Source organism: Mustela erminea, chromosome 11, assembly GCF_009829155.1.
Source record: "Mustela erminea isolate mMusErm1 chromosome 11, mMusErm1.Pri, whole genome shotgun sequence".
NCBI lineage: Eukaryota > Metazoa > Chordata > Mammalia > Carnivora > Mustelidae > Mustela > Mustela erminea.
The window spans coordinates 70,982,084-71,010,015 of record NC_045624.1 but is presented as its reverse complement, the minus strand read 5'-3'; the positions used below and the strand labels follow the sequence as shown (position 1 = coordinate 71,010,015).

General features: G+C 39.4%; 1 protein-coding gene across 2 annotated transcripts in view; it reads right to left on the bottom strand.

Annotated features, from left to right (window-relative positions):
* The window catches only part of LOC116568558 (EF-hand calcium-binding domain-containing protein 1-like), a 31,853-nt gene extending 5,404 nt beyond the window's left edge, over positions 1–26,449 (bottom strand). For both annotated transcript variants that reach the window (XM_032304021.1, XM_032304020.1), the window contains exons 1-3: positions 25,291–26,449; positions 11,545–11,700; positions 2,585–2,736 (exon numbers count right to left, since the gene is read on the bottom strand). In XM_032304021.1, the coding sequence (XP_032159912.1) occupies positions 2,585–2,736; positions 11,545–11,700; positions 25,291–25,474 (492 nt within the window). In that variant the 5' untranslated portion in view covers positions 25,475–26,449. The remainder of the gene's footprint in view (positions 1–2,584; positions 2,737–11,544; positions 11,701–25,290) is intronic.
* Between the last annotated feature and the right edge of the window lie 1,483 nt (positions 26,450–27,932).

Here is a 27,932-nt window from a genome sequence, read left to right as displayed (position 1 = left end):
TAAATGGTGGTTTTTAATTTTGCATAGAAAATAGCACTTTGCCAAGTGAAACTATTAGTTTGCAATTCTGTGGACACTACTTATTTATCAAGACTACTTACTTTATTCCTGTAAATCTGTTTGTAATACCTGGTATTACAGGTATCAATATTTGGCTGAATGTTAGTGTCCCTCCTGCCTCCAAATTCACATGTTAGGGCCCACAGTGTGATGGTTTTGGAGGTGGGCTCTTTGGGAGGTAATTAGGTTTGGATGTCTTGAAGGTGGAGCCCCCAAGATAAAATTAGTGTCCCTTTAAGTGGAGAGAGACCAGAGTTCCCTCTTTCTGCCATGTGAGGACACACTGAAGTGGTTGGTAGCTGTCTATAAGCCAGGAAGAGAGCCCTCACCATGGAAGTGAATGAGGTGCACCTTAGCTTGGATTTCCTAGTCTCATGACTTTTTAAACAATTTTATTTTTAAGTAATCTCTACACCCAACACAACACTCGAACTTACAACTGTGAGATCAAGAGTTACACACTCTACCAACTGAGCCAACCAGATGCCCCCCAGTCTCAGGATTTTAGGAAGTAAGTTCCTGTTAAAGTTACCCGGTTTGGTATTCTGTTATAGCAGTCCAAGTGGACTAAGACACCTGAGTTACCTTAGATGTATAAAATACAGCCCTGTCCCTAAAGACTCATACTCTAATCGGTGGAATAAGACCAAAAAATTAGAGGACATGTATTATCATATTGCTACTTTTGTGATAAAAACAGTGCCATAGGGCAAAGATTTTCAAGTTTAATTTATAGTAATTTAAGTAGAGCTTGTTCTTCAAAGGACCTCTGACTTGGGAGCCCATTGTGTTTAGGATAAAAGTGAACTTGCTCAGGTAAGGAGCAAGGCACTGAGAACAGTAACAGTTCAGGATGGACTAGAATCATGAGAAGATGTTTTCAGACCACTGGGAGGTCTTTCAAGATGGTTGAGATGGCCTTTAGGTAGCTGGAGAGGTGTGGGGAGGAAATGCAGAAGAATGGCTCACCCTGAACTCTGACAATATGAAGGAGTGTACGTCAGGAAGATAGACCTGTCTGGAGCATTAATGACAGGGACTATGGGAGACTAAACATGGGGAGACCATGTAGGTAGATTATAAATGCCTTTAACTATTTAATTGAATTTGGGTTTGATTTGATGAACTCTCGTTTTTTCACCTCTGGGCATGGCTAATTCAGGGTTGCTGAGAGTCTAACTTAGAGAGACATTTGAGTAATTATCAGAAAAAACTCACTCCATAATACCCTCCACCTGGCTCTGGGTATTAAGGAGGGCACATGGTGTAATGGGCACTGGGTGTTACACACAACTAAGGAATCACTGACCACTGTATCAAAAACAAACGATGAACTATATGTTGGCTAACAGAACATAGTAAAAAAAAAGAAAGGAAAAATCTCACTCCATAATATTTCCTTTCAAAAAAGAAGGGAGTGCATTTAGTACTGGGAACACACGATCTCTCAAGAAGTCTGCCCTCAGCCTTAGCAGCAGCTGGTGAGAGTATTTCTAATGGAAGAAGATAACGTGGAGCCTGTGTTAGTTGAATGTGAGACTCCGCAACCCCCATCATCTCTTTCCTTCCTGATCAGCAGAGTAATGGAGGTGAGCTGCATCCAGGGTGCCTTAGAGTCGCACATTTTTTAAAAAAAATTTTTAAAAAGATTTTATTTATTTATTTGACAGAGAGAGAGATCACAAGTACACAGAGAGGCAGGCAGAGAGGCAGGCAGAGAAAGGGGAAAAGCAGGCTCCCGGCTGAGCAGAGAGCCCGATGCGGAGCTCGATCCCAGGACCCCGAGATCATGACCTGAGCTGAAGGCAGAGGCTTTAACCGACTGAGCCACCCAGGCACCCCTAGAGTCACACATTTTCAACGGTATCCAGGATACGGTCATAGAAAGGAGAGAAATTACTATGTCTATAATAAAGTGGTACTATTTGTTTCATTGAGAGAATTCTGCACCCCATTTTCTAGTGTGACCTTGGGTCAACCTACTTGTACTTCAGTTTTCTCATCTGTAAAATAGAGATCGTAATTTCTACTACATACGGTTGTTTTGAGGTTAAAGTGAGTTCATATATTAAAGTTCTGTGAGGGATCTGGCATATAGTCAGTATACGCCATTAGGGACAACTATTTAAACTATTATGTTATCTTGTTATAATGAGTGTTTCGATGGATTGGAGGGTGAGGGCTGTGAAGACCGATGAGAGTAGCATCTATTTTACACAAATCGAATCTGCCGCACTACCACCAACACATTAATGAAGTTTCACATATAGTTAAATATTTTAAACTAACATTCATGTTGTGCAGTGATTCATTTAACCACCCAGCCATTCCCTGAGTATTTACTGAGCACCCACTATCAGCCAGGCACTGTTCTAAGCAATGGATAGAGCAGAAAACAAACAAAAATCTCCTGCCCTCATAAAGGTTACTATCACTATGAAGGAAAATAAATCACTTCTTTGTCTTTAGCTTTCTCCAACATCTGCTTGATTGGATATAATAAGTTACAGGTTTTTATTCTTACCATTTTCTTCAGTGTTATATCTACCAACTCTTTTATTCCTTCATCCGTCTCTTCTTCAGATGACTGTTGGTGTAGACTGTTCTTCAACATGTCAAATATCTCTTCTCGAGAAATGTAACCATCACCATTCAAATAGTAAACTTCAAAACAGACTGTCCAAAGCACAAGTAGTTTAAAGATTTGGAAAAGAACAGTTAAAATATCACTAGCCTTCTCTTCAGTTATTTCAATATATAGTTTTTAAAAAATATATATTACAATTTATACAGTCTACAAGTATTGGTCCATATGATAGAGATTTTAAAATAAAACACCCTTTATTATACTTATTTCCATGTTATTAAATCCCTCTTGGGATGTGGATTTTGAAGTTGAGAGTTTAAAAATGTTATGAAACCTGAAATCATGAAATTCCTAAAAGAGAATATAGGAACAAAGCTCCTTCACATGAGTCTTGGTAATGATTTCATGACTATGACACCAAAAGCACAAACAATAAAATAAAAAACAAACAAAGGGGACTACATCAAACTAGAAAGCTTCTGCACAGTAAAACAAAGCATCAGGAAATGAAAAGACAACCTGTGGAATGGGAAAATAATACTTGCAAAACTGTATCAGATAAGGTGTTAATATTGCAAATATATAAAGAATTCCTAAAATTCAATAGCAAAAAACAAAAACAAAACAAAAAACCAAAACCAACCCGATTAAAAAGTGGGTAAAGGACTTCAATAGACAGTCTTCCAAAGAAGATAAATGAAAAGCCAACAGGTACAAGAAGAGATGTTCCTATCACTAGTCATTAGGGAAATCTCAATTAAAACCACAATGAGATATCACCTCATGCCTGTGAGAACAGCCATCATTAAAAAAAAAAAAAAAAAAAAGGCGGGGGAGAGAGAGATTACAGCTCCTGTGGGGATGTGGAGAAAAGGGAATCCCAGTTTACTGTTAGTGGGATTATAAACTGGTGCAGCCACTCTGAAACATCATATGGAGGATCCTCAAAAAATTGAAAATTGAAGTACTGTATTCTCTAGCAATTCTACTTCTGGGAATATATCCAAAGGTAATGAAAACACTAACTCAAAAAGATACCTGCACCCCAATGTTCATAGCAGCATTATGTACAATAGCCAAGGTTTGGAAATAATCTAAGTTTCTAAAGATCGATGAGGGAATCCTATAATTTTCAACAACACAGGATGGGCCTTGAAGGTAGTATGCTAAGTAAAATAATTAAGACAGGGAAAGACAATACTCTACAATCTTCCTTATATGTGGAATCCAAACAAAACAAAACAAAGAAACAAAAAATCTGACAATAAGCTCAGAAAAGGAGCTCAGCCTTGAGGTGATCAGAGGTAAGAGGGTTGAGGGAGAGGGAATTAGAGGAAGATGGTCAAAAGGTACAAACTTCCAGCATAAATTAAATAAATACTGGGGAAATAGTGTACAACATGATGACTAGAGCTAACACTGATGTATGATATACAGAAAAGTTGTTAAGAGAGTGAATCCTTAGAGTTCTCTCATAAGAATTTTTTCCCTTTATTCTTGTCTTCTTATTATGTCTATATGAGAAAACATGTTAGCTGAACCCATTGTGGTAAACATTTCACAATATATGTAAATCAAACCAATCTGTATTGCCTTGAATTTATACAGGGATGTGTATCAATTATTTCTCAATAAAAGCAGAGAAATAAAAGAATGGGGGCGGGGAGTGATTGACAAAGATGCAGGTTCTTTTCATGCGTACCTAGATTGGAGAGGAAACAGTTTGCAGATAGGATATCAGAATGAACTTTGTAAGGAACATTTGATATTAAGTCTTCATAATTAAAAAACAGAACTCCACACTGATAAAGCACAAAGAGTCCAGATTCCTTGGTCTTAGCAGCTCAGGAAATGCTATTTTAAAATGTTGCACAGGGGGGCGCCTGGGTGGCTCAGGGAAGTTAAAGCCTCTGCCTTCAACTCAGGTCATGATCTCAGGGTCCTGGGATTAAGCTGCATCAGACTCTCTGCTAAGGAGGGAGCCTGCTTCCCCTGCCCTCTGCCTGCCCCTCTGCCTACTTGTGATCTCTGTCTGTCAAATAAACAAATAAATAAAATTGTACTTTAAAATGTTTCACAGGTAAAACTGTATTATAAAATGTTCCTTAGGGGCACCTGGGTGGTTCAGTGGATTAAGCCGCTGCCTTCAGCTCGGGTCGTGATCTCGAGGTCCTGGGATTAAGTCCCGCATCAGGCTCTCTGCTCAGCGGGAAGCCTGCTTCTCTCTCTCTCTGCCTACTTGTGATCTCCCGCATCAGGCTCTCTGCTCAGCGGGAAGCCTGCTTCTCTCTCTCTCTGCCTACTTGTGATCTCTCTCTAATAAATAAATAAAATTTAATTAATAAATAAATAAATAAATAAATAAATAAATAAAATGTTCCTTAGGTGAAACTGATGTAGCCAGTTGAAACCATTCCTCAATCCATGCTGGAGAATCAGTACTATAGGTACTTTACAACTAACTATTTTAAAACGCAGCTCACTGAAATTTTACATACCTAAGATTTTGCCATCTGTCTTGGCATTTATAAGTATATTTAAATACATTACCTTAATTGGTAACTTCTTGTTTCTGGAATACTTTGAAATCAACGAGCTTAATTTAGGTACTTAAAACTATTTAAAAACAAAAAACGAGCAAACAAAAAAACCTATTTAAAAACAAATACCTTCTATATTCAAAGAGTTACAGTCAATTCCAACTTGTAAATATTAATAGTCCTTTTCCTCTTCTCGGTCCCCACTGTTATTTCTAGATAACTTCAACAATCTCCTAAAAGACTCCCCTGCCTCCATCCAATATTTCAATATTTATTATAGTTGATTCACAATTGTCCTCTTAGGGAGTGTTGGGGAGAGGAAACTGATCCTTTTTGCTAAGATTCAACCTTAATGATATATATTCAACTTACCTTATTAGCCCCATGTCTCAACATCAATTTTCCCACCTGAACTAGCTCAGTTAGACACCCGTGCTTTTATTCATATTGTTCCTACTGTCTAGCATGGTCTTCTTTCTAGTTTCTTTCTGCTCAAGGTTTATAAGAACCAACTGAAAGGCTCGTTATTCTGTGAGAGTGTCTTCTGATCCACCAAATCCATCAGAAGGGAACTTTCTCATCATTCCCATATAGTATGTTGAAAATACATAGATTTCTAAGTAATCACATTATATTGTGGTTATTAGTTTAGATTTATATTATATGACCCAGAACTGAGCATCTCTGGTAGTAGAATGAGTTCCTGGGTCTTAGGTAAAACACAAGTAAAAGAAGAATTTCATAGACTTCAAAAAAATGTGATTGCAACTGCAATAAAGGAGATATGTATAAATGTTTTCTAAGTAAACTCTACACTCAATATGGGGCTCAAACTCAACCCAGAAATCAAGAGTTGTACTGATTGAGCCAGCCAAGTGCCCCTGAAGATAAATATTTAAACCTATGGTCATTGAATACATATACACATGTGTACACATACATGTATGTGTGTGTATCTCCATATTATGATTTTCTTACATGGAGTATAAAAACTAAGTACAAACTTCATCATATCACTGACAGAACATTTTTTTAAACATATTTGGGTAGTGAGTCTGTCATCCCCTTGGAGCCTACCATCTCCGCTATCCAAAAGGATCACTCTTTCCTTGGAGAGTGACTTCCATGACTCCTCCATTCACTCATGCCACAGAGGACCTTCCTCGGGTGCTAAATATGCAGTAGAGAAGGAGCTTTTGTAATCTAGTCAAATGTATCAGCAAAAACAATAGAACCGGATATAAAATTCCGGAGTATCAGATTAGCTGTGTCTTTCTGTTGAGTTTCTTCAATCCCTAGCACACATGCAGCACCACCCTGTAAGAAGTAGTATTTTCCCCAAGTTAACATATCCTGAAGTGTAAGTGAAACATTTTTAGGAAGAGGGATTAGAGGAGGAAAATTCTTTGACAGTGTGATACTATTCACTCATGTATAATTGCTTTCAGTGCCACCTCCATTTTCCCTATGTATCACCACAAGAATCTACATCCATGAATGAAAACTTAGCTTTTCATTTCTCAGTGAGATTTTTGTTTATTTATTTATTTTTTTTTAAAGATTTTTTTAATGTATTTATTTGACAGAGAGAAATCACAAGTAGATGGAGAGGCAGGCAGAGAGAGAGAGGAAAGCAGGCTCGATGGGGGACTCGATCCCAGGACCCTGAGATCATGACCCGAGCCGAAGGCAGCGGCTTAACCCACTGAGCCACCCAGGCGCCCCGACAGTGAGATTTTTGTATAAGAAAACTGCAACAAACCTAAGTGGCAACTATCTTTAAATTTATCCCCATGAAAAATTAGGCTGGAGAAAAGGGGAAATAAAGCCCCACAGGGTCACCTGGCTGACTCAGTGGGGCATGTGACTCTAGGTCTCGGGGTTGTGGGTTCAAGCTCCATGCTGGGTGTAGCGATTACTCAAAGTCTTCAGAAAGAAACCCCATATAATGTTGTATGTCAACTTCACCTCAACAAAAATAATTAAGAAAAGACCCTCACAAAACAAAGAAACAAAAAATCATAAATGTCAGAGAAAGTTGGTGGTTTTTTAAAATGTTGCTGTTGTTTAAAAGATGTGTGTTTAATAAGGGATCTTCTTTTCCACATCCCAAATCCAAATTCAAGTGGAAGAACAGGGGACTAAGATTTGCTTACTGATTGAGAACTCCACAGCCTTTTCTTAAGCAATTTGACATCTTAAGCAATTTTCCCTTGAAGAGTGCCATTTTTAAAATTGTTCCTATTTTCTTTCCTGGGATCTTCCCCCAAAACCTGGCCCCAGAGGTATAAGACATAGAAAATATACACACACCATTGGTACTAGTGAAGTGAGGTCAGAGCTAGTTATTTTTTGGCAAAATTGTGAATGGGGAAATTTTTGTCTTTGGAATTCCTAACATTCCGGTCCTATAGGAAACTCCTGTAATCCTTCTCCCTGTGCGCGTTCTTTGTCCTCAAGCGTCTTCTCTCTCTTCACTCATCCACACAAATTCTAACGCTAGAGTACTGATGTCTGGTGGTTAATGTGCATTTTCTCTTGTTTTGTGTCAATCCCTCCCATTTATTTTCTTTGATCAAGAGACAAGGAATGGCCTCACTGTCACTTATGCACTGCCTCATATCAAGACCCATTTCCTGCTGAGACCACAGGCAGCCACAAAATCATTGACTAACCTTGCTGGCTGATTAGAGTTGGCAAACTCTAGTTGAAAAACAAGTTGGTCTTGGCCTGGGCCTTAAGCCGAACAGTGGTCCTGCTGACATTTAGGCATTATAGAACCAGTGAAGGAAGTGTTTGGGGTTCCTGGGACTAGAGACTCTCCCATGAAATAGGCTACCCATTTCAGATTTTGATTTTTTTTTAAACTGCTATGAGCTATTTTTGAAAGGTTGCTACAGAGAACATGGATTTCATATTTTTAAAAAACGTTTAAACATTCATTAAATACAAAATTGACAATGTATATTATTACTAAGTCAGTAATCACATATAGAAATCTTACACTTAAGCTTTTCTTCAAAAGTCCCTCGAAGAAACACTGATAATCCTTTAACCCACTCTTTCGCATTTATGCAGTTATCATTGTCTTTGTCAAATGCAAAAAATACTGAAAGAAAAACACCGTAGAAGCATATTGCAATTTATAGCTATTTTATAATTCATAAGTATGTATATATGGAAAGGTTTTTAAAACTTTCTTCCAAAATAAAAACAAAAAAAAACACTGAGAGACTTTTCTTCCAAATTGCGGGGAAAAAAAAGTTTTGGCACAGTCTTTCTTAAAAGAATCAAAATTAGGGGCCCCTGGGTGGCTCAGTGGGTTAAGCCACTGCCTTCGGCTCAGGTCATGATCTCAGGGTCCTGGGATCGAGCCCTACATTGGGCTCTGCTCAGCAGGGAGCCTGCTTCCCCCTCTCTCTCTCTGTCTGCCTCTTTGCCTCCTTGTGATCTCTCTCTGTCAAATAAATAAATAAAATCTTAAAAAAAAATCAAAATTATTGGAAATATGTTCCTTCCAGATTTTTATAGAAAGAAAAAATTAATTCTTCTCCATGATCAATGATGAACTTCACTTGTGATGTTTTGTACAGTTACTATGAGCCAAGAAGAACAACAGTGGAGCTAATCAAGATGAGGATAATTTTTATTCTAAAAAGAATGGCAGGGGCGCCTGGGTGGCTCAGTTGAGCAGCTGGCTCTTGATTTTGGCTCAGGTCATGATCTCAGGGTCCTGGGATTGAGCCCCACATCAGCTTCGTGTTCAGTGGGGAGTCTGCTTGAGTTTCTCTCTTTCCTCTCCCTCTGCACTTCTCCCAGCTCGTGCTCTGTCTCTCTCTGTGTGTTTCTCTCTAAAATATGTAAATAAATCTGTAAAAACTTAATAAATAAAAAGAGTAGCAAAGGGGAAACCTGGCTAGCTGAGTTGGCTAGCATGTGACTCTTGATCTTGGGGTCATGAATTCAAACCCCACACTGAATGTAGAGATTACTTTTTTTTTTTTTTAAGAAGATTTTATTTATTTATTTGACAGAGAGAGAGAGATCACAAGTAGGCATAGAGGCAGAGGGAGAGGAGGAAGGAGGCCCCCTGCTGAGCAGAAAGCCTGATGCAGGGCTCCATCCCAGGACTCCGGGATCATGACTTGAGCTGAAGGCTGAGGCTTAACCCACTGAGCCACCCAGGTGCCCCTAGAGATTACTTTTAAAAATAATAATAATATAAATAAAAATGCATTTTAAAAGAGTGGCAAAATTCTGTTCTAAATATAACAGAATTTATATTTAAATATATAATACCTAAAGATAAATTACTAAAATAACATAATTTTTTAAAAAAGATTTTATTTATTTATTTATTTGACAGACAGAGATCACAAGCAGACAAAGAGGCAGGCAGAGAGAGAGGAAGGGAAGCAGGATCCCTGCTGAGCAGAGAGCCCCATGCGGGGCTTGATCCCAGGACCTTCAGGATCATGACCTGAGCCGAAGGCAGAGGCTTTAACCCACTGAGCCACCCAGGCACCCCAAATAACATGCTATTTTTAAAACTACTAGAGAAACCTTAGTATGCTATAGAAAGTAAAGTGTTATTGACTCTTTTAGCGGTGATGTTAATTATTTTCATTATGATTATGGTCTCAAGGTATATACCTAGGTCAAACTTACCAAATTGAACATGAAAAATTTGCTAGTGAAACTAGATCACATTAAATAATTTTCTATTTTAAATATAAGATCTTGTCTTTTGGGGCGCCTGGGTGGCTCAGTGGGTTAAGCCTCTGCCTTCGGCTCAGGTCATGATCTCAGGGTCCTGGGATCGAGTCCCGCATTGGGCTCTCTGCTCAGCAGGGAGCCTGCTTCCTCCTCTCTCTCTCTCTGCCTGCCTCTCTACCTACTTGTGATCTCTGTCAAATAAATAAATAAAATATTTAAAAATATATCTTGTCTTTTATTTTTTTTCAGTATAATGAGTAATTAGCATTTTTTTGTACTGATACAGTGTTGTTTTTTTTTAAGATTTTACTTATTTATTTGAGAGAGAGAAAGTGAGACAGAGCATGAGAGAGGAGAGGGTCAGAGGGAGAAGCAGACTTCCTGTAGAGCATGGAGCCCAATGCGGGACTCGATTCCAGGACTCCAGGATCATGACCTAAGCCAAAGGCAGTTGCTTAACCAATTGAACCACCCAGGCGCCCCACTGATTCAGTATTTTTTTATTTTAAAGATTTTATTTATTTATTTGACAGAGAGAGACTCAGCAAGAGAGGGAACACAGGCAGGGGGAATGGGAGAGTTAGAAGCAGACTTCCCGCCGAGCAGGGAGCCTATGCAGGGCTCGATCCCAGAACCCTGGGATCATGACCTGAGCCAAAGGCAGAAATGTAATGACAGAGCCACCCAGGCATCCCCTGATACAGTATTTTTAAGAAGAGGAAGAAGTCATTTAATAGTTTACATGTCTATAGCATATGAATCCAAAGACATCATGAATAAAAAGCCATATGCTTAACTAAAAAAAAAAAAAAATACCTGTCAGCTTATTTAGTTCATTGGTGGTTATTTCTCAAAGTGGTACAGCTACAAGATAAGAAATTCTGAGTGAGTTTTCTTTTTTTGCTTTTTTTTTTTTAAGATTTTATTTATTTATTTGTCAGGGATAGAGGGAGATAGAGCGAGCGAGCACAGGCAGACAGAGAGGCAGGCAGAGGTAGAGGGAGAAGCAGGCTCCCTGCCGAGCAAGGGGCCCGATGTGGGACTCGATCCCAGGACACTGGGATCATGACCTGAGCTGAAGGCAGCTGCTTAACCAACTGAGTCACCCAGGCATCCGTCCCTCTGAGTGAGTTTTTATTAAAAACCTTCGTATAATCAAATCAACCTTTGTTTTGTCTTACCACAATTAAGTCTTTCTAGTTTGACACTGAAAAATTCAAGAAGCATCTGTGTGGTTTAGTCAGCTGAGCACCCAACTCTTGATTTTGGCTCAGGTCATGATCTGGGGGTTGTGGGATCAACCCCCAAGCTCCCGGAGGGGCTTTGTGCTCTGTGATGGGTTTCTGCTGAGCATAGAATCTGCTTGTCCCTTTCCCTTTCCTCTGTCTCTACCCCCAACATGCATGATCCCTCTAAATAAATAAATAAATAAATAAATCTATCTTTTTAAAGAAATTCAGAGTCTTTGATGACAACTGAATACATATATATATATATATATATATATATATATATATATATATATAAAAATTTGGCATCTATAAATTTGTCATTACAAATATATATTTGCCACAGAGTAGTATGTACAGCATATATATTGCCATCTCGGCTTGGCCCATTTCAGTTTCTTAAGACTCTTACCCCTGTTCATTAGCATATCATCAGTCATCCCAAATATGTTGTGCAGGATCACTCGAAACGTGTTACGGTCTAGTCCGAAGTTATTAAGTCTTACATTAGCTCTTTCCACCAAGCTGTGAAAAAGTCGTAGGAGACACTCTACTTCACTTTTTTTGACTGCAAAATAAAAATACAAATACAGCTTAGACTTAGTCCTTGAGTACTCCAATCTAATAAAAAATATTTTACTAAGCAGCTCTTTTGTCCCCGTGCTGCTAGATGCTCTGGCGATTAGAAAGTAGGACATGACTTGTTACTTAAGAGCTTACCTTTCTGGGAGTCACCAAGAAGTCTCATAAGAGAGTATGTAAATGAAAAATTATGTAATACTAACACTCACCATTATAGATATGCATAGTATTTATATGGGAAGGAATGTGTTGAGGGAAGTACAACAGAGAATTCCAGGGAGAGAAAACATGGGTAAAGGAAAGACTTAGAACTGCTGTCAGGTTTGAACATGCTTTACTGGAAGCACAGCAAGTTGAGAAGTGAAAATACAAGATTGAAGAGGATGGGTTAATGGCAGAGGTCCTTGAAAGCCTAGTCAGAAAATTAACATTTACAGTTCACTTGAACCACATACATTCAAACTGCGGGTCCACTTAAATGTGCTTTTATCCTCCAGGTTGTTCAAGCATCAACTGCATTTTACTGGAGCAATGATTTTTTCTCATGAACCATCTATAAGAGAGAATCAACCCCCTCTCCACTGTTTATTTAATCCAGAGTCCCATGTCTTGCCCCAGAACTACCAAGTCAGGATCACTAACATCAGGCCCACAAATTAGCTTTTATTTTTTTATTTACTTAAAGAGTTTTATTTATTGGGGCATCTGGGTGGCTCAGTTGTTTAAGTGTCTGCCTACAGCTCAGGGGGTCCTGGGATTGAGCCCCACATCAGGCTCCCCGCTCAGTGGGGAGTCTGCTTTTCCCTCTCCCCCTGACACTCCCCCTGCTTGTGCTCTCTCTCTGTCAAATAAATTAAAAAAAAAAAAGTTTTATTTGTTTATTTGAGAGAGAGAGAGAGAGAGAGCAGGGAGGAGGAGTAAAGGGATTGGGAGGAGCAGACTCACCACTGAGCAGGGGGCCCAACACAGGGCTCCAACCCAGGACCCCAGGATCATGACCTGAGCCAAAGGCAGATGCTTCACCCACTGAGCCACCCAGGCTTCCTGGAATTAGCTTTTAAAGAAGAGCTGGGTTGATTCTTCTAGGACCTAAGGGTGGAGAAGTGGTTTAGGAAAATTCATGTAGCAAAGTTATATTTAAGGGGAAAACTGGAAGCATAGAAGCCAGGCTTGGAGTGATAGGGCTTTGGTTAGGGAGGTGGAAATAAGGTCAGAGACTGGGAAAGGGCCTGAGAAGTTAGAGAAAATCAGTAGGACTTGGTGACTAATTTTCAAATAGAAATTTCCAATATTTCAACATTCATACGCCTAGATTTCAGTCTAGACTTAGGAAAAGGGTATTTTTTTAAAGAAGTGTGTGGATATTCTAATGCATTTTCAGGACTTAGAATTAAGGAATTAGATTTAGTGGGTTGGGGGGTACTAAAGTGCCTAGATTCCCCTTCATTTCTTACCTAAACAGGGGACTTAGACAAGTCATATAGCTTCTTAATGGTCAGAGTCCTCACCTATAAAACTGGGTATTGTCCTAGATGATCTTTGAGATTCTTTTCAGTTCCTGAAAACCCAATTCTATGAATCAAAGATTATTTGAAAGAACCAGAAAAGCTGGGAAGGAAAGCTGGTTATTTCTTTTTTCTTCTCCAACCCCTGCCTCCTACTTTCTTTTTATAGAGAAGGTGGGGAGAAATTTTAGATGCTGTCTGAGATGATTTCATGTCCCCCAACTGAAATCAATGACAACACACAGCACATACACAGTTTACAACATTAGGGTTTCTACGATGGTCAGAGTGGTTTGGTTCTTAGGGGAATGGTTGACAAAATCTGAAGAATAAGGAATTACAAAGGTACCTACTAATACTGTTTTATGAACTGAGTTAGATTCTCAAGCTCCACAGTGTAACTGAAATATGACATACAGGTCATTTTTATCTATCCAATAACCATTTTTTTTAAAAGATTTTATTTATTTATTCAACAAAGAGAGATCACAAGTAGATGGAGAGGCAGGCAGAGAGAGAGAGAGATAGAGGAAAGCAGGCTCCCTGCTGAGCAGAGAGCCCGATGCGGGACTTGATCCCAGGACCCTGAGATTATGACCTGAGCCAAAGGCAGTGGCTTAACCCACTGAGCCACCCAGGCGCCCTCCAATAACCATTTATTAAGAGCCTCTTGTGAACCAGGCAATGCATACACCATGCTTGCTGCTCACCAAGTTGTTACCCTTTGGCTAAGATTTAAAAAAAAAAAAAGTGCTGCAAGTATGACAAGCACTACGATTGATGGTGTTTGATGGTGACCCAAAGGAAGGAATAATCAACTGGAGTAGGCAGGAGGAAATTAAAAGTCCCAAGGAGGTGTCATTTGAGCTAAGGCCTGCCAAAGCAAGCATTTGTCAGAGGAGGCAGCTTGGAGGTATATTCTGAGAACTAGCTGCAAATGGTGTTGTGCAGCTAGATGGCAGACTTGACTTTACAGACAATGAGGAGTTTCTGGAAAATTTTCACTGGCAAGTTAACAGGATTGTATTTGCACTTCAGGGAGAACACGTGGGATGCCTGGGTGGCTCAGTCAATAAGGGGTCTGCCTCTCAATCACAAAGAAAAGTTCAGAAGGGACTCAAACACCTGGAAGCTAAAGGCCACCTTGCTTAAGAACGCTTGGATCAACCAGGAGATCAAAGAAGAACTGAAACAATTCATGGAAACCAATGAGAATGAAGACACTTCGCTCCAAAACCTATGGGATACAGCAAAGGCGGTCCTAAGGGGGAAATACATAGCCATCCAAACCTCCCTCAAAAAAATTGAAAAATCCAGAATACACCAGCTGTCTCTACACCTTAAAGAACTGGAGAATCAACAACAAATCAAACCAACTCCACACATAAGAAGGGAAATCATCAAGATTAGAGCTGAGATCAATGAGGTAGAAACCAGAGATACAGTAGAACATATCAATGAAACTAGAAGCTGGTTTTTTGAAAGAATCAATAAGATCGATAAACCATTGGCCGCATTAATCCAAAAGAAAAGAGAGAAAGCCCAAATTCATAAAATTATGAATGAGAAGGGAGAGATCACAACTAACACCAAGGAAGTAGAAACAATCATCAGAAGTTATTATCAACAGTTATATGCCAATAAGCTTAGCAACCTAGATGAAATCGATGCATTCCTGGAAAACTATAAACTCCCCAAATTGAACCAGGAAGAAATCGACAATCTGAATAGACCGATATCTAGTAACGAGATTGAAGCAGTGATCAAAAACCTCCCAAAAAACAAGAGCCCAGGACCTGACGGATTCCCTGGGGAATTCTACCAAACTTTCAAAGAAGAAATAACACCTATTCTCCTGAAGCTATTTCAAAAAATTGAAGCAGAAGGAAAATTTCCAGACTCTTTCTATGAAGCCAGCATTACCCTGATCCCCAAACCAGGCAAAGACCCTACCAAAAAGGAGAATTTCAGACCAATATCACTGATGAATATGGATGCTAAGATTCTCAACAAGATCTAGCAAACAGGATCCAACAGCACATTAAAAAGATTATCCACCGGGGCACCTGGGTGTCTCAGTGGGTTAAGCCTCTGCCTTCGGCTCAGGTCATGATCTCAGGGTCCTGGGATCGAGTCCCATATCGGGCTCTCTGCTCAGCAGGGAGCCTGCTTCCCCCCCCTTCTCTCTCTCTGCCTCTCTGCCTACTTGTGATTTCTCTCTTTGTTAAATGAATAAATAAAATCTTAAAAAAAAAAAAAGATTATCCACTATGACCAGGTGGGATTCATCCCTGGGCTACAAGGATGGTTCAACATTCGCAAATCAATCAATGTGATACAACAAATTAATATGAGAAGAGAGAAGAACCACATGGTCCTCTCAATTGATGCAGAAAAAGCATTTGACAAAATCCAGCATCCATTCCTGATTAAAATGCTTCAAAGTTTAGGGATAGAGGGAACATTCCTGAGCCTCATCAAATCTATCTATGAAAGACCCACAGCAAATATCATCCTCAATGGGAAAAAGCTTGCAGCCTTCCCGTTGAGATCAGGAACAAGACAAGGATGCCCACTCTCACCACTCTTGTTCAACATAGTATTAGAAGTCCTAGCAACAGCAATCAGACAACAAAGAGAAATAAAAGGTATCCAAATTGGCAATGAAGAAGTTAAACTCTCTCTCTTTGCAGATGACATGATTCTTTATATGGAAAACCCAAAAGACTCCACCCCCAAACTACTAGAACTCATACAGCAATTCAGCAACGTGGCAGGATACAAAGTCAATGTGCAGAAATCAGTGGCCTTCTTATACACTAACAATGAAAATACAGAAAGGGAAATTAGAGAATCAATTCCATTTACTATAGCACCAAGAACCATAAGATACCTGGGAATAAACCTAACCAAAGAGGTAAAGGATCTGTACTTGAGGAACTACAGAATACTCATGAAAGAAATTGAAGAAGGGGCGCCTGGGTGGCTCAGTGGGTTAAGCAGCTGCCTTCGGCTCAGGTCATGATCTCAGGGTCCTGGGATCGAGTCCCGCATCGGGCTCTCTGCTCAGCAGGGAGCCTGCTTCCCTCTCTCTCTCTGCCTGCCTCTCTGTCTACTTGTGATTTCTGTCAAAATAAATAAATAAAATCTTAAAAAAAAAAAAAGAAATTGAAGACGACACAAAAAGATGGAAGACCATTCCATGCTCTTGGATTGGAAGAATAAACATTGTTAAAATGTCTATACTGCCTAGAGCAATCTATACTTTTAATGCCATTCCGATCAAAATTCCACTGGTATTCTTCAAAGAGCTGGAGCAAATAATCCAAAAATTTGTATGGACTCAGAAGAGACCCTGAATCACTAAGGAAATGTTGAAAAACAAAAATAAAGCTGGGGGCATCACGTTACCTGATTTCAAGCTTTACTACAAAGCTGTGATCACCAAGACAGCATGGTACTGGCATAAAAACAGACACATAGACTAGTGGAACAGAGTAGAGAGCCCAGATATGGACCCTCAACTCTATGGTCAATTAATCTTCGACAAAACAGGAAAAAATATACAGTGGGAAAAATATACAGTGTAAATAAATGGTGCTGGGAAAACTGGGCAGCTATATGTAGAAGAATGAAACTCGACCATTCTCTTACACCGTACACAAAGATAAACTCAAAATGGATAAAAGACCTCAACGTGAAACAGGAATCCATCAGAATCCTAGAGGAGAACATAGGCACTAATCTCTTCGAATATCAGCCACAGCAACTTCTTTCAAGATATGTCTCCAAAGGCAAAGGAAACAAAAACAAAAATAAACTTTTGGGACTTCATCAAAATCAAAAGCTTCTGCACAGCAAAGGAAAGAGTCAAAAAAACAAAGAGGCAACCCACGGAATGGGAGAAGATATTTGCAAATGACAGTACAGACAAAAGGTTGATGTCCAGGATCTATAATGAACTCCTCAAACTCAATACACAAAACAGGCAATCATATCAAAAAATGGGCAGAAGATATGAACAGACACTTCTCCAATCAAGACATACAAATGGCTATCAGACACATGAAAAAATGTTCATCATCACTAGCCCTCAGGAAGATTCAAATTAAAACCACACTGAGATATCACCTTACACCAGTTAGAATGGCCAAAGTTAACAAGACAGGAAACAACATGTGCTGGAGGGGATGTGGAGAAAGGGGAACCCTCTTACACTGTTGGTGGGAATGCAAGTTGGTGCAGCCTCTTTGGAGAGCAGTGTGGAGATTCCTCAAGAAATCAAAAATAGAACTTCCCTATGACCCTGCAATTGCACTCCTGGGTATTTACCCCAAAGATACAGATGTTGTGAAAAGAAGGGCCATCTGTACCCCAATATTTATAGCAGCAATGGCCACGGTCGCCAAACTATGGAAAGAACCAAGATGTCCTTCAACGGACAAATGGGTAAGGAAAATGTGGTTCATATACACTATGGAGTATTATGCCTCCCTCAGAAGGGATGAATACCTAACTTTTGTAGCAACATGGACAGGACTGGAAGAGATTATGCTGAGTGAAGTAAGTCAAGCAGAGTCAATTATCATATGGCTTCACTTATTTGTGGAGCATAACAAATAGCATGGAGGACAAGGGGTGTTAGAGAAGGGAGTTGGGGTAAATTGGAAGGGGAGGTGAATCATGAGAGACTATGGACTCTGAAAAACAATCTGAGGGGTTTGAAGTGGCGGGGAGGGTGGGAGGTTGGGGTACCAGGTGGTGGGTATTATAGAGGGCACAGATTGCATGGAGCACTGGGTTTGGTGAAAAAATAATGAATACTGTTATGCTGAAAATAAATAAATTAATAAATAAAATAAAATAGCTTCCAAAAAAAAATAAATAAAATAAAACATCTTCCAAAAGAAAAAAAAAATAATAATAAGGGGTCTGCCTTCGGCTCAGGTCATGACCCCAGGATCCTGGGATTGAATCCTGCATTTGGCTCCTTGCTCATCAGGGAGTCTGCTTTTCCCTCTGCCTGTTCTGCCTGCTGCTCCCCCTGCTTAAGCTCTCTTGCTCTCTGATAAATAAAAATCTTTAAGGGAGAACATTTTGGCAGTAGATTCTTGAAACTACCTGATGAATGGGGAGTTGAGATATGACAAGACTGTCTTCCCGAAAACAATTTTAACAGTCCTTCCCATGCCATATGCTCTTTGTACAATTATTTTGATATTCCTCTGAGAGATGGGGGTCTCTCCTTTACTTGAAACTAGGAGGGAGCAGGGTGTGTGTGTGTGTGTGTGTGTGTGTGTGTGTGTGTCTGTGTGTGAGACTGTTTCAACCAGTAGAGCTCAGTGGAAATAAGGCAAGGTGACTTTTCAAGGCCAGGTCACAGAAGGGGATGCAGCTGCTCTGAGGCTGAAAACTTGAAAACTGCTGCCTCCTCCTCTTCCTTCTTGAATATGAAGAAAAAGGAAGCTCAGGTGTGGATGCACTATATGGAGTCCAGAGTATGTTAATGATTGCCTGATAGTCCTGCTCGGTTCTGAGGGAGAGAATTATCAACGAATGGAAATGTTAGCACAACAATGTGAAAATGGATCCCTGAGGAAAGGGAGGTTTTGAGTCAGGAGCTGCTCTGAGTCAAATACTAAGAAGTCATTCAACACAGCTATCAAGGATTTTAGGCCCAGTCTTTAGCAGGTACTTTCTCTGGGTTTTATCCACGTAAGCTCATATTTCATTACATCTTAAAACCTTACTCATGAGGTCAAGGAACCATGGTAAATTATATGTGAAAGATCACATGTGAATGAGGATGGTGAGGTCCTAGAGATTGGCCCATGTTATTTATTTTGGAATAATTTTAGATTCACGAAAGAGAAGCAATGATGATAAAGTTTGCATAAAATCTTCACTCTCTCCCTGTTAACACCTTACAGAACCATGATACAGTTGTCAAAACAAATATGCTAACATTGGCACATTATTATTAACTAAACTACAGATTTTACCACTTTTCCTACTTAAGTCCTCTTTAGGGGTTCCAGAATCCAAGCTAGGATAAACTTGGTTGTCATGTCTCTTCAAATCTGTGATAGTTTTCAGTCTTTGTGATCTTGGTATTTTATTTTGCATAACGTTCCTCAGTTTGTGTTTGCCTAATGTTTTTCTCACAATTAGACCATGGTTAGGTGTTTTGGTGAAGACTACCAGAGATAAATTGCTGTTCTTCTCACATGTCAGGGTGATACATATTAAGAAGGTTAACGGCTGATAACTTTGATCATTTGGTTAAGCTAGTCTACAGGGTTCTCCACTCTAGTTATTGTTTTCCCTTTCCACAATCTATTCTCCCCCCACCCACAATTTATTCTTTAGAAGCCAACTATTCAAGTAAAATGGAATCCCACTACTTGGAAAGGAGCATCTATACTATTATTTGGAGTTCTCCTGAAAGAAAGAGATCTTTTCCCCATTTACTTACTCAATTATTTATGTCACTATGGGGTGGGGGGAGGCAGAGAGACAAATAATACTTATTTGTAATAATTGTTAATCTTCTTACTGAAATTGTTCTAGTTTTGGCCATTAGGAGTTTGAGTTGGCTCTTGTATGTTTCACATAGCACAACCCACTGGCTTTTTCACCTCTTTGCTTCCTGGTACTATTTGTTGGGCTAATCTCATTATCACCTCTGTGTAAGATAACAGGGAATATATATATATATATTGGTCCCTGCCCCTGGTTCCTAACACATAGCTCCCCAAACTCTTGGGATTTCCTAAATGATGTGAACAGTAGGAGTATCTTTTGTTAAATTTAGTCATTGACCCTGGTTCTCAACACAAAGCTCCTAAATCTCTTAGAACATCGGGGTGGAGGGGTAATAGGAATCTTTTGTTTTAATGAGGTGACTGCTAGTGACTTCTGGATGGGAGCCGGTCACCAGAAAGACCAAAGTGTTGATTGAAAGCTTGGAACTTTTAGCCCCATCCCCTGTTCTCAGAAGGGTTGGCTCTTGAGTTAATTATCTATGAAGCCTATGTGATGAAACCTTCATGAAGCCCCCAAAATAGTGTTCAGGGAGCTTCTAGGTTGGTGAACATATGAATGTCCTGGCAGAGAGAATGGAAGCTCCATGCCCTTTCCCACATACCTTGCCCTATGCATCTCTTCCATCTAGCTCTTCCCGATTATATCCCTTTATAATAAATCAGTAATTTATTAAATAAACTATTTTTCTTAGTTCTGTGAGCTGCTCTAGCAAATTAATTGGACTTCCAATTTATAGCCAGTCAGTCAGAAATGAAGATAAAACAACCTGGACTTGTGATGGTCATCTGAAGTGGGAGACAGTCTTATGGAACTGAACTCAATTTATGGGATCTGATGCCATCTCAGTTAGTGTCAGGATTAAAAAATCGCTGGGATGTCCCAGAAAATTCCTTGCTGGGAAAAAACCACACAGTTGTTGGAGACCAGAAATGTCAGAAGTGTAAACGTGGTATTTGGTAGTAATGTCAGAGTAAAAGAGAAACATACAGGTGTGGTGTAGGGTTTCCTTCTACACTCTGTGCAGCTACTTCTTCAAGGAATCCTGGTTCTTTTTATTGGAGACTGGCATTTAGACACCAAGGCCTAGGCACTGGGTGTGCTGGTTATTATTGGGGTATTAATATTTCTAAGCCCAATACATAATATGGCCTAAACAGAATGTGACAAAATTGAGAAATGGGGAGGTTGAACGTTTGCCTCCTTTTAAGACTTTATTGATACTCTCCACCTAAAAAAAACAAAAACAAAAACTTAGGAATATTCACAAAGTGATGCGTTCTCAAAGAAACTGTGTCAACATGATCAAATAATGTATTATCTAAGACTTATGTATCTTAATATCCCTTCCCTTAAAAATCACCATTGTCCATGAAAAAATGTAATGTTGATGTATTAATAAATATTAGGTTATATTCTTAAAAAATAATGGGGGAAGGCAGAATATTTCCAAGCCCTCTCAGCAGACATAGCTGGAAAATACGTATGCATACTAACCTATATATGCATACATATTGGCCCATGTTATGTCTCACAAAGTGAAAGGTAAATATTGGGCTACCGGGTATCTAGGTGGTCCTGGGCTAAGTCCAGAAGAGATGATCAATTGAATTAAAAGATTCATGAATACTCAGGGGCTCTTGAATTCACAAGAGTTTATCATACTAGATTTAACCTATTTCCTCCTCTTGGTAGGAGTGGATCGGAGAAATGCAGCTCGCGAAGTATATGGATTTTAGCAAGGCATTTGAGAAAAACCTCTTATCCTTGAATTAATTATCTATTCAGTATCCAGTAGTGCCAAGCACAATAGTAGGTTCTCAAATGTTTGCTGAAATAAAGGATAACCCCTTATAAACAGGAGAGGTAAAGGGATATACTGGATGAGTCAGGGTTCAAAGTAACTTCTTGATGGCAAGATAATCACTTGAATCAAACAAGAAATTATTGGGAAGTTTTAAAATTCTTCAGTTAGCTTAAAAAAAATTTTTTTTGATCTATGTAAGTGTAAAAATTGTGGCTAAACAACACTGTGAAAAAGACTGGGTCAACTCCTATCAGTCAAATTGGGATTATTAGGGTGATAGAACTGAAGTTTCATGAAACTTAAGATATATGTTGGCTAATTGAATTTTAAATTAAAAAAAAAAATTCTAAGGGAAGACAGCCACCATGTAGTTAGTAATATTATTTACGATTCTGAAGAAGGAAGAAAAAAGTACAATTTTCTGTGTTTAAAGCACAAAATAAGGCAGTAGGTAGTGGAAACCCCTGCATACTAGTTGTTTCTAAATGACAGTTTTGAAGGCTTAAGGGAAAAAATTAATTATCAATGTGAGAAATAATACCAAGACAATAAATCAGCTAGGTTTCAAATCCCAGAGAGACCAAAAAAAGATTTAATATACATACACACACATACATGCACACACACAAAGCCAGATTGCCAAGGATGTGTGAATATGCAACTTAATGTGTAAATTTAGAATAATTAAAAAAAAAAGACAACTCATAAATTTAAAAAAGGGACTGAAGTTTCACTTGGAAAAGATAATTTTGATCAGGAATTCTTAAGCTTAAGTGTGTCTAATACACGGAGTCAATGATCTGGATGCTTGGCCCCCACTTACAGATTTTTAAACGTACCTAGGGTGGTATCCAGGAATCTGCATTTTCAATATGACTCTTTAGGTAATTCTGATGGTGGAGATACTCCTACCATATTATGAGGAAGAAGTACCTAGCCAAGATAAACTACAGAATTTGTGGGCCCAAGGCAAAACTCAAAACATTCAGTCAGTGTTAGCAGAGCATTAAACTAAGCATGGGGCCCTGTGACAATGCACAGGTTGCATACCCATGAAGCCATTTATTATGTCCTGAGGTAATGATCTGCCACCCCCACTAGATTAAAGGTTTAAAAAAATCCTACTTAATTTTAATTCACATTTAAATAGTCTCACATATACTTAAACAAAATGAGGCACCTGGCTGGCTTGGTTGCTAAAGCATGCAACGACTCTTCATCTCAGCATTGTGAGTTCAAGCTGCATCTTGGGTGTAGAGATTACTTAAAATATTTTTTTAGATAATAGCCACCCATAGCTAATGGTTACTGTACTGGACAATGCAGCTCTAGCTCTTGAATGTTTTATTCTAGCCAGCTGCCCCAAGACAGTCCTTTCTTGAAAGGAGGCCAAGATGGCACTAGTTATTAGCCCTCCCCACACCTACCTATTAAGAACTACATTCCAGGGGCACCTGGCTTTCAGTTGGGAGAGCATGCGACTCTTGATCTTGGGGTTGTGAACTGGAGGCCCATGTTGGGTTGTAGAAATTACTTAAAAATAAAACCTTAAGACAACAACTGCAACAAAACTAAATTCCAGTCCTGAGAGGCCAATGTCTGTCCTGGTCTCAACGGAAGGACCCAAGAAGTGAGCCAAATTCAACTTTCATTCTGCACTTTCCTATACAGAATGACCACATGAGTCTAGAATGCTTATCAGTAGCATTAATTTGAGAAAAATTGAGAGCAGGTTCTGGCTCAGACTTACCTGAGTTCTATTTTTGCCTCCACTAGAAAAGTCCACTTTAATTCCAGACAATCTAAGACTTGGGTTTCCTCATCTGAAAACATGGAAAATGTCACCTCCCTCATTGGGTTTGAGAATTGAAGATGAACATAAACTGTTCAGCACAGCATCTTCCCAATAAAGAGCTCAATAAACATGAGTTAAATAATTGGAGTGTGAAATAGTAATCTGGTTACACTGCTGAATAGCTACAGCCTGAGGTTTTCTATTTTTTTTTAAAGATTTCATTTATTTATTTGGCAGACAGAGATCACAACTAGGTAGAGAGGCAGTAAGAGAGAGGGGGAAGCAGGCTCCCCACTGAGCAGAGACCCTGATGCAGGGCTCGATCCCAGGACCCTGGGATCATGACCCCAGCCAAAGGCAGAGGCTTAACCCACTGAGCCACCCAGGCACCCCTACATCTTGAACTTTTTTTTTTTTTTTTTTTTTGATCATAACTTAGCATCAACACTTTGGAAAGGAATGCCACTCATTCCTCTTTTTCACATAACTGTTAAGTATCCTCTTAGTAGGAGACTATATGGAATATCAGTCTGGTCTAGTATTACATATTCATAACCTACAGACTTTCAGAGAGTTGTTTTTAAGTAACAAATTAGGTATTGAACACACATTTGAGTAGCAGATATTAATGAATATAGTCTTTAGGATGGGGAGAGATTAGATTTTTAAAGTCTGCAAAATCGCCTTTTGAATGTTATGAAACTCAGGTTGTTCAGAAAACAGCAAACAGAAGATAGCATATTCAACATTGGTTAAATCTGCCAGATGGACTTTAAGGGCTGTCTGACAGCAGGATTGGAAAAACAGGCCCTGGAAGTGCCTGAGGAACGCCAAGTCATTTAAAACACACCTGGTGTAGGGGCGCCTGGGTGGCTCAGTGGGTTAAGGCCTCTGCCTTCGGCTCAAGTCATGATTCCAGGGTCTTGGGATCGAGCCCTGCATCGGGCTCTCTGCTCGGCGGGGAGCCTGCTTCCTCCTCTCTCTCTGCCTGCCTCTCTGCCTACTTGTGATCTCTATCTGTCAAATAAATAAATAAACAAAATCTTAAAAAAAATAAAAAATAAAACACACCTGGTGTAAAAGAAAACTCAATTAAGTCTACAAGGAGATCTTAAGGTGGTGACTGTCCCACTGAGGCCATTCTCAGAATTCTGAGTCAGGACTGTTTGTTGCATTGCCCGAGAGACAAAATACAGACGATTACTTTCTAAGGTCTATCAGGGCAATCAGGGCAAGGAATCCCCCCAAATCTGTTACATTAATTTTAATAAGCACTTGCCATGTACTATATTTCTTCAGCATCTAAAATATCTTCTGTAGCTCTGTCAATCCAATACCTCTACAGGTTTTGTGCCAGAAAACTTAGGGAAAACCTTTAGAGTAAACCTTTAGAGTCTGAAATCTCTTATCAAATTTCAGACTGAAACAGAATCAGTACATGGTTGGCAGATAGTCCTTTCACACGTACGCTATCATTTAAGTTCTCAAATTAACTTTTCCACATACACATTTTAGGATTAAAATATTAAATATTTTCAGTGTAAGTGCAGGGATCTTGTAAGTTCACTTATGATCTATTTTTTTTAATGGCCAAAATATTGAAATTAGAGAAACTCTATTTTGAAGGTTACCAAGAACTTGTTGATGTCAAATAGGTCAATCAATGTTTCTATTTGATGGAATAAAGATGTTCAGACAGGGGCGCCTGGGTGGCTCAGTGGGTTAAAGCCTCTGCTTTCGGCTCAGGTCATGATCCCAGGGTCCTGGGATCGAGCCCCCCATCGGGCTCAGCAGGAGCCTGCTTCTTCCTCTCTCTCTGCCTGCCTCTCTGCCTACTTGTGATCTCTGTCTGTCAAATAAATAAAATCTTTAAAAAAAAAAAAAAAAAGATGTTCAGACAGTATTGGGTGTCTGGTCAGTACTTACAGTTCTTGACAGTATTACTGATGGACTCCACCAGCTTCTTCAGAGTCTTCTGGTCCATGCCAAGTGTGGCTTCAACACACTGCACAATTCTCAGATACCCTAGTTCCAGGCCTATGTGTCCTGGATTGCCACTGGTTCCACAGTTCACTACTCTCTGCCCAACAGAATGTGACCACGGCAACATTCCAGAACCAAACACAGAAGGTTCTCATGTGATTGGAAAATATGCAGCAATGGTTGTTACCACTCAATACAAATGCAGGGATGTTATTAATGTTATTGTGATCTGAAATATATAGCAATTCAAACATTTATTTTTTTTACGGCTAAATACCACTTACAGCAGTACTTGATATTACTGTCATTTATTTTTCCTCAGCACAAACTGTACAGTTGAAAATGTTTCCTTCATATCTCAACACATAACTGAGAAATAAGATGATAAAAACTTTATTTTTACACTGAAATAAATTATTTTTCTAGGCTACAAATAATTGCTCCTCCAAAGAGTATAAGCTCCTTTAAAAACTCTAAGGGGTGCCTGGGTGGCTCAGTCAGTTGGGCATCTGGCTCTTGGTTTCAGCTCAGGTCATGATCTTGGGGATATAGGAGGGAGCCCTAAAATGTGATCCTCTTTCACCAGGGAGTCTGCTTGAGATTCTTCCGATATCCCTCCCCCTGCTTGTGTGTGCTCTAAAATGAATAATAAATTAAAAAAAAAATTAGAGAACAAAAACTCTAAGCACCCTCTCATGATCTCCAAAGAGAGACTGTAATCTGGGAGCTCCTAGAGAAATGTAAAATCCCACTTGACCCCTCTAACTGTATCTGACTGTAAAAAAGCATGCTGTGATCATGCCAACGCCAGCCAAAATGACAACTGGGCTAACTCCTGCCTACTGTCAAATCCTAACAGAGAACAAACAACTCCTGGTCTATGTTTGCTGGCTTTTACTATGGCAAGGAAGAAAATGTACTAAAATGATTTTTAGAATTTAGTACACTACATTCTTACACATTTTAAATAAAATTTAACAAGGAATTTTAAAATAAAGACAAACACATCTGGAACAAAAAAGCTTTCCCAAGCCTCTGCCTTTGGCTCCTGTCATGATTTCAGGGTCCTGGATCCAGCCCCACTTTGGGCTCTCTGCTCAGCGGAGAGCCTGCTTCCCCCCAACCCTGCCTTCCTCTCTGCCTACTTGTGATCTATCAAATAAGTAAATAAAATCTTAAAAAAAAAAAAAAAAAAGCTTTCCCAGAACTTTTCTTTAGGAAATACCAGACGAGGGTTCATTGGTTTTATGTTGAAAACTGGCAATGTTTTAAAAGTGTGAAATCTGTCACTTAAGTCTAAAGAGTGTGCTCAATTTCTTGGAGGTTAGTCTACTGTTCTTCATGAGAGTGTTAGGCAACAGGATTTAACATCAGGACTGAAGGACTATGGACCTATACTCAGGATAAAAAAAGTTCAGGATAATCTTATGGTATTTATTTGTTTTTAAAATTTAATTTATTTGAGAGAGACAGACAGAGTGAGAGAGAACACAACCAGGGGGAGAAGAAGGGGGAGGAGTAGGCCTCCGGCTGAGCAGGGAACCTGATGCGGGCCTCAATCCCAGGACCTTAGGATCATGACCTGAGCCGAAGGTAGACACTTAACGACTAAGCCACCCAGGTCCCCATACTCTTATGATATTTAAAGCAGCTAAATATACTAAGGGCAACCAAATAAATCCAAAACAACCAGATAAAGTACTGGTATAAATTCAGTTTTTTGATTCAGATACTCATCAACTTTGTTCCAGCTACCTTGGCATCATTATCCAAATAACATGTCCTGTGTTTATAAAACTGGAGGAAAATTATTCAAGAAGAAGCATGGTCTGCTGGAGGGAGAAAGTTAAGAGATGTTAGTAATTTACATATAACATTACCTGGTCAAATCTTCCCATACCTTATTAGAAAGAAGACTGTTAAGGCTACCAGCAGAGGAAGAAAGGGGAACCCCCTAACACTGTTGGTGGGAATGCAAGCTGGTGCAGCCACTCTGGAAAACAGTATGGTGGCTCCTACGAAAGTTAAAAATAGAGCTACCCGACAACTCATCAATTATGTTGCTAGGTATTTACCCCAAAGATACTAATGGAGTGATCCAAAGGGGCAACTGCACCCCAATGTTTATAGCAGTAATATCCACAATAACCAAACTATGTAAAAAGCCCAGATGTCCATCGACAGACGAATGGATGAAGATGTGGTATGTGTGTGTAACACACACACACACACACACACACACACACACCACACTATAGGATAGTACTCAGCCATCAAAGAACGAAATCTTGCCATTTCCAAAGACGTGAATGGAACTAGAGGGTATTATGCTAAGGGAAATAAATAAATCAGAGAAAGACAGTATCATATGATCTCACTCACATTTGGAATTTAAGGGAAAAATAAAACAAGATGAAATCAGAGAGGGAGACAAACCATAACTCTTAACCATAGGAAACAAACTAAGGGTTGCTGGGGGAATGGAGTTACTGGGTGATGGGCATTAAGGAGTGTACATGATGTGATGAGCACTGGGTGTTATATGCAACTGATGAATCACTGAACTTCACCTCTGAAATTAATAA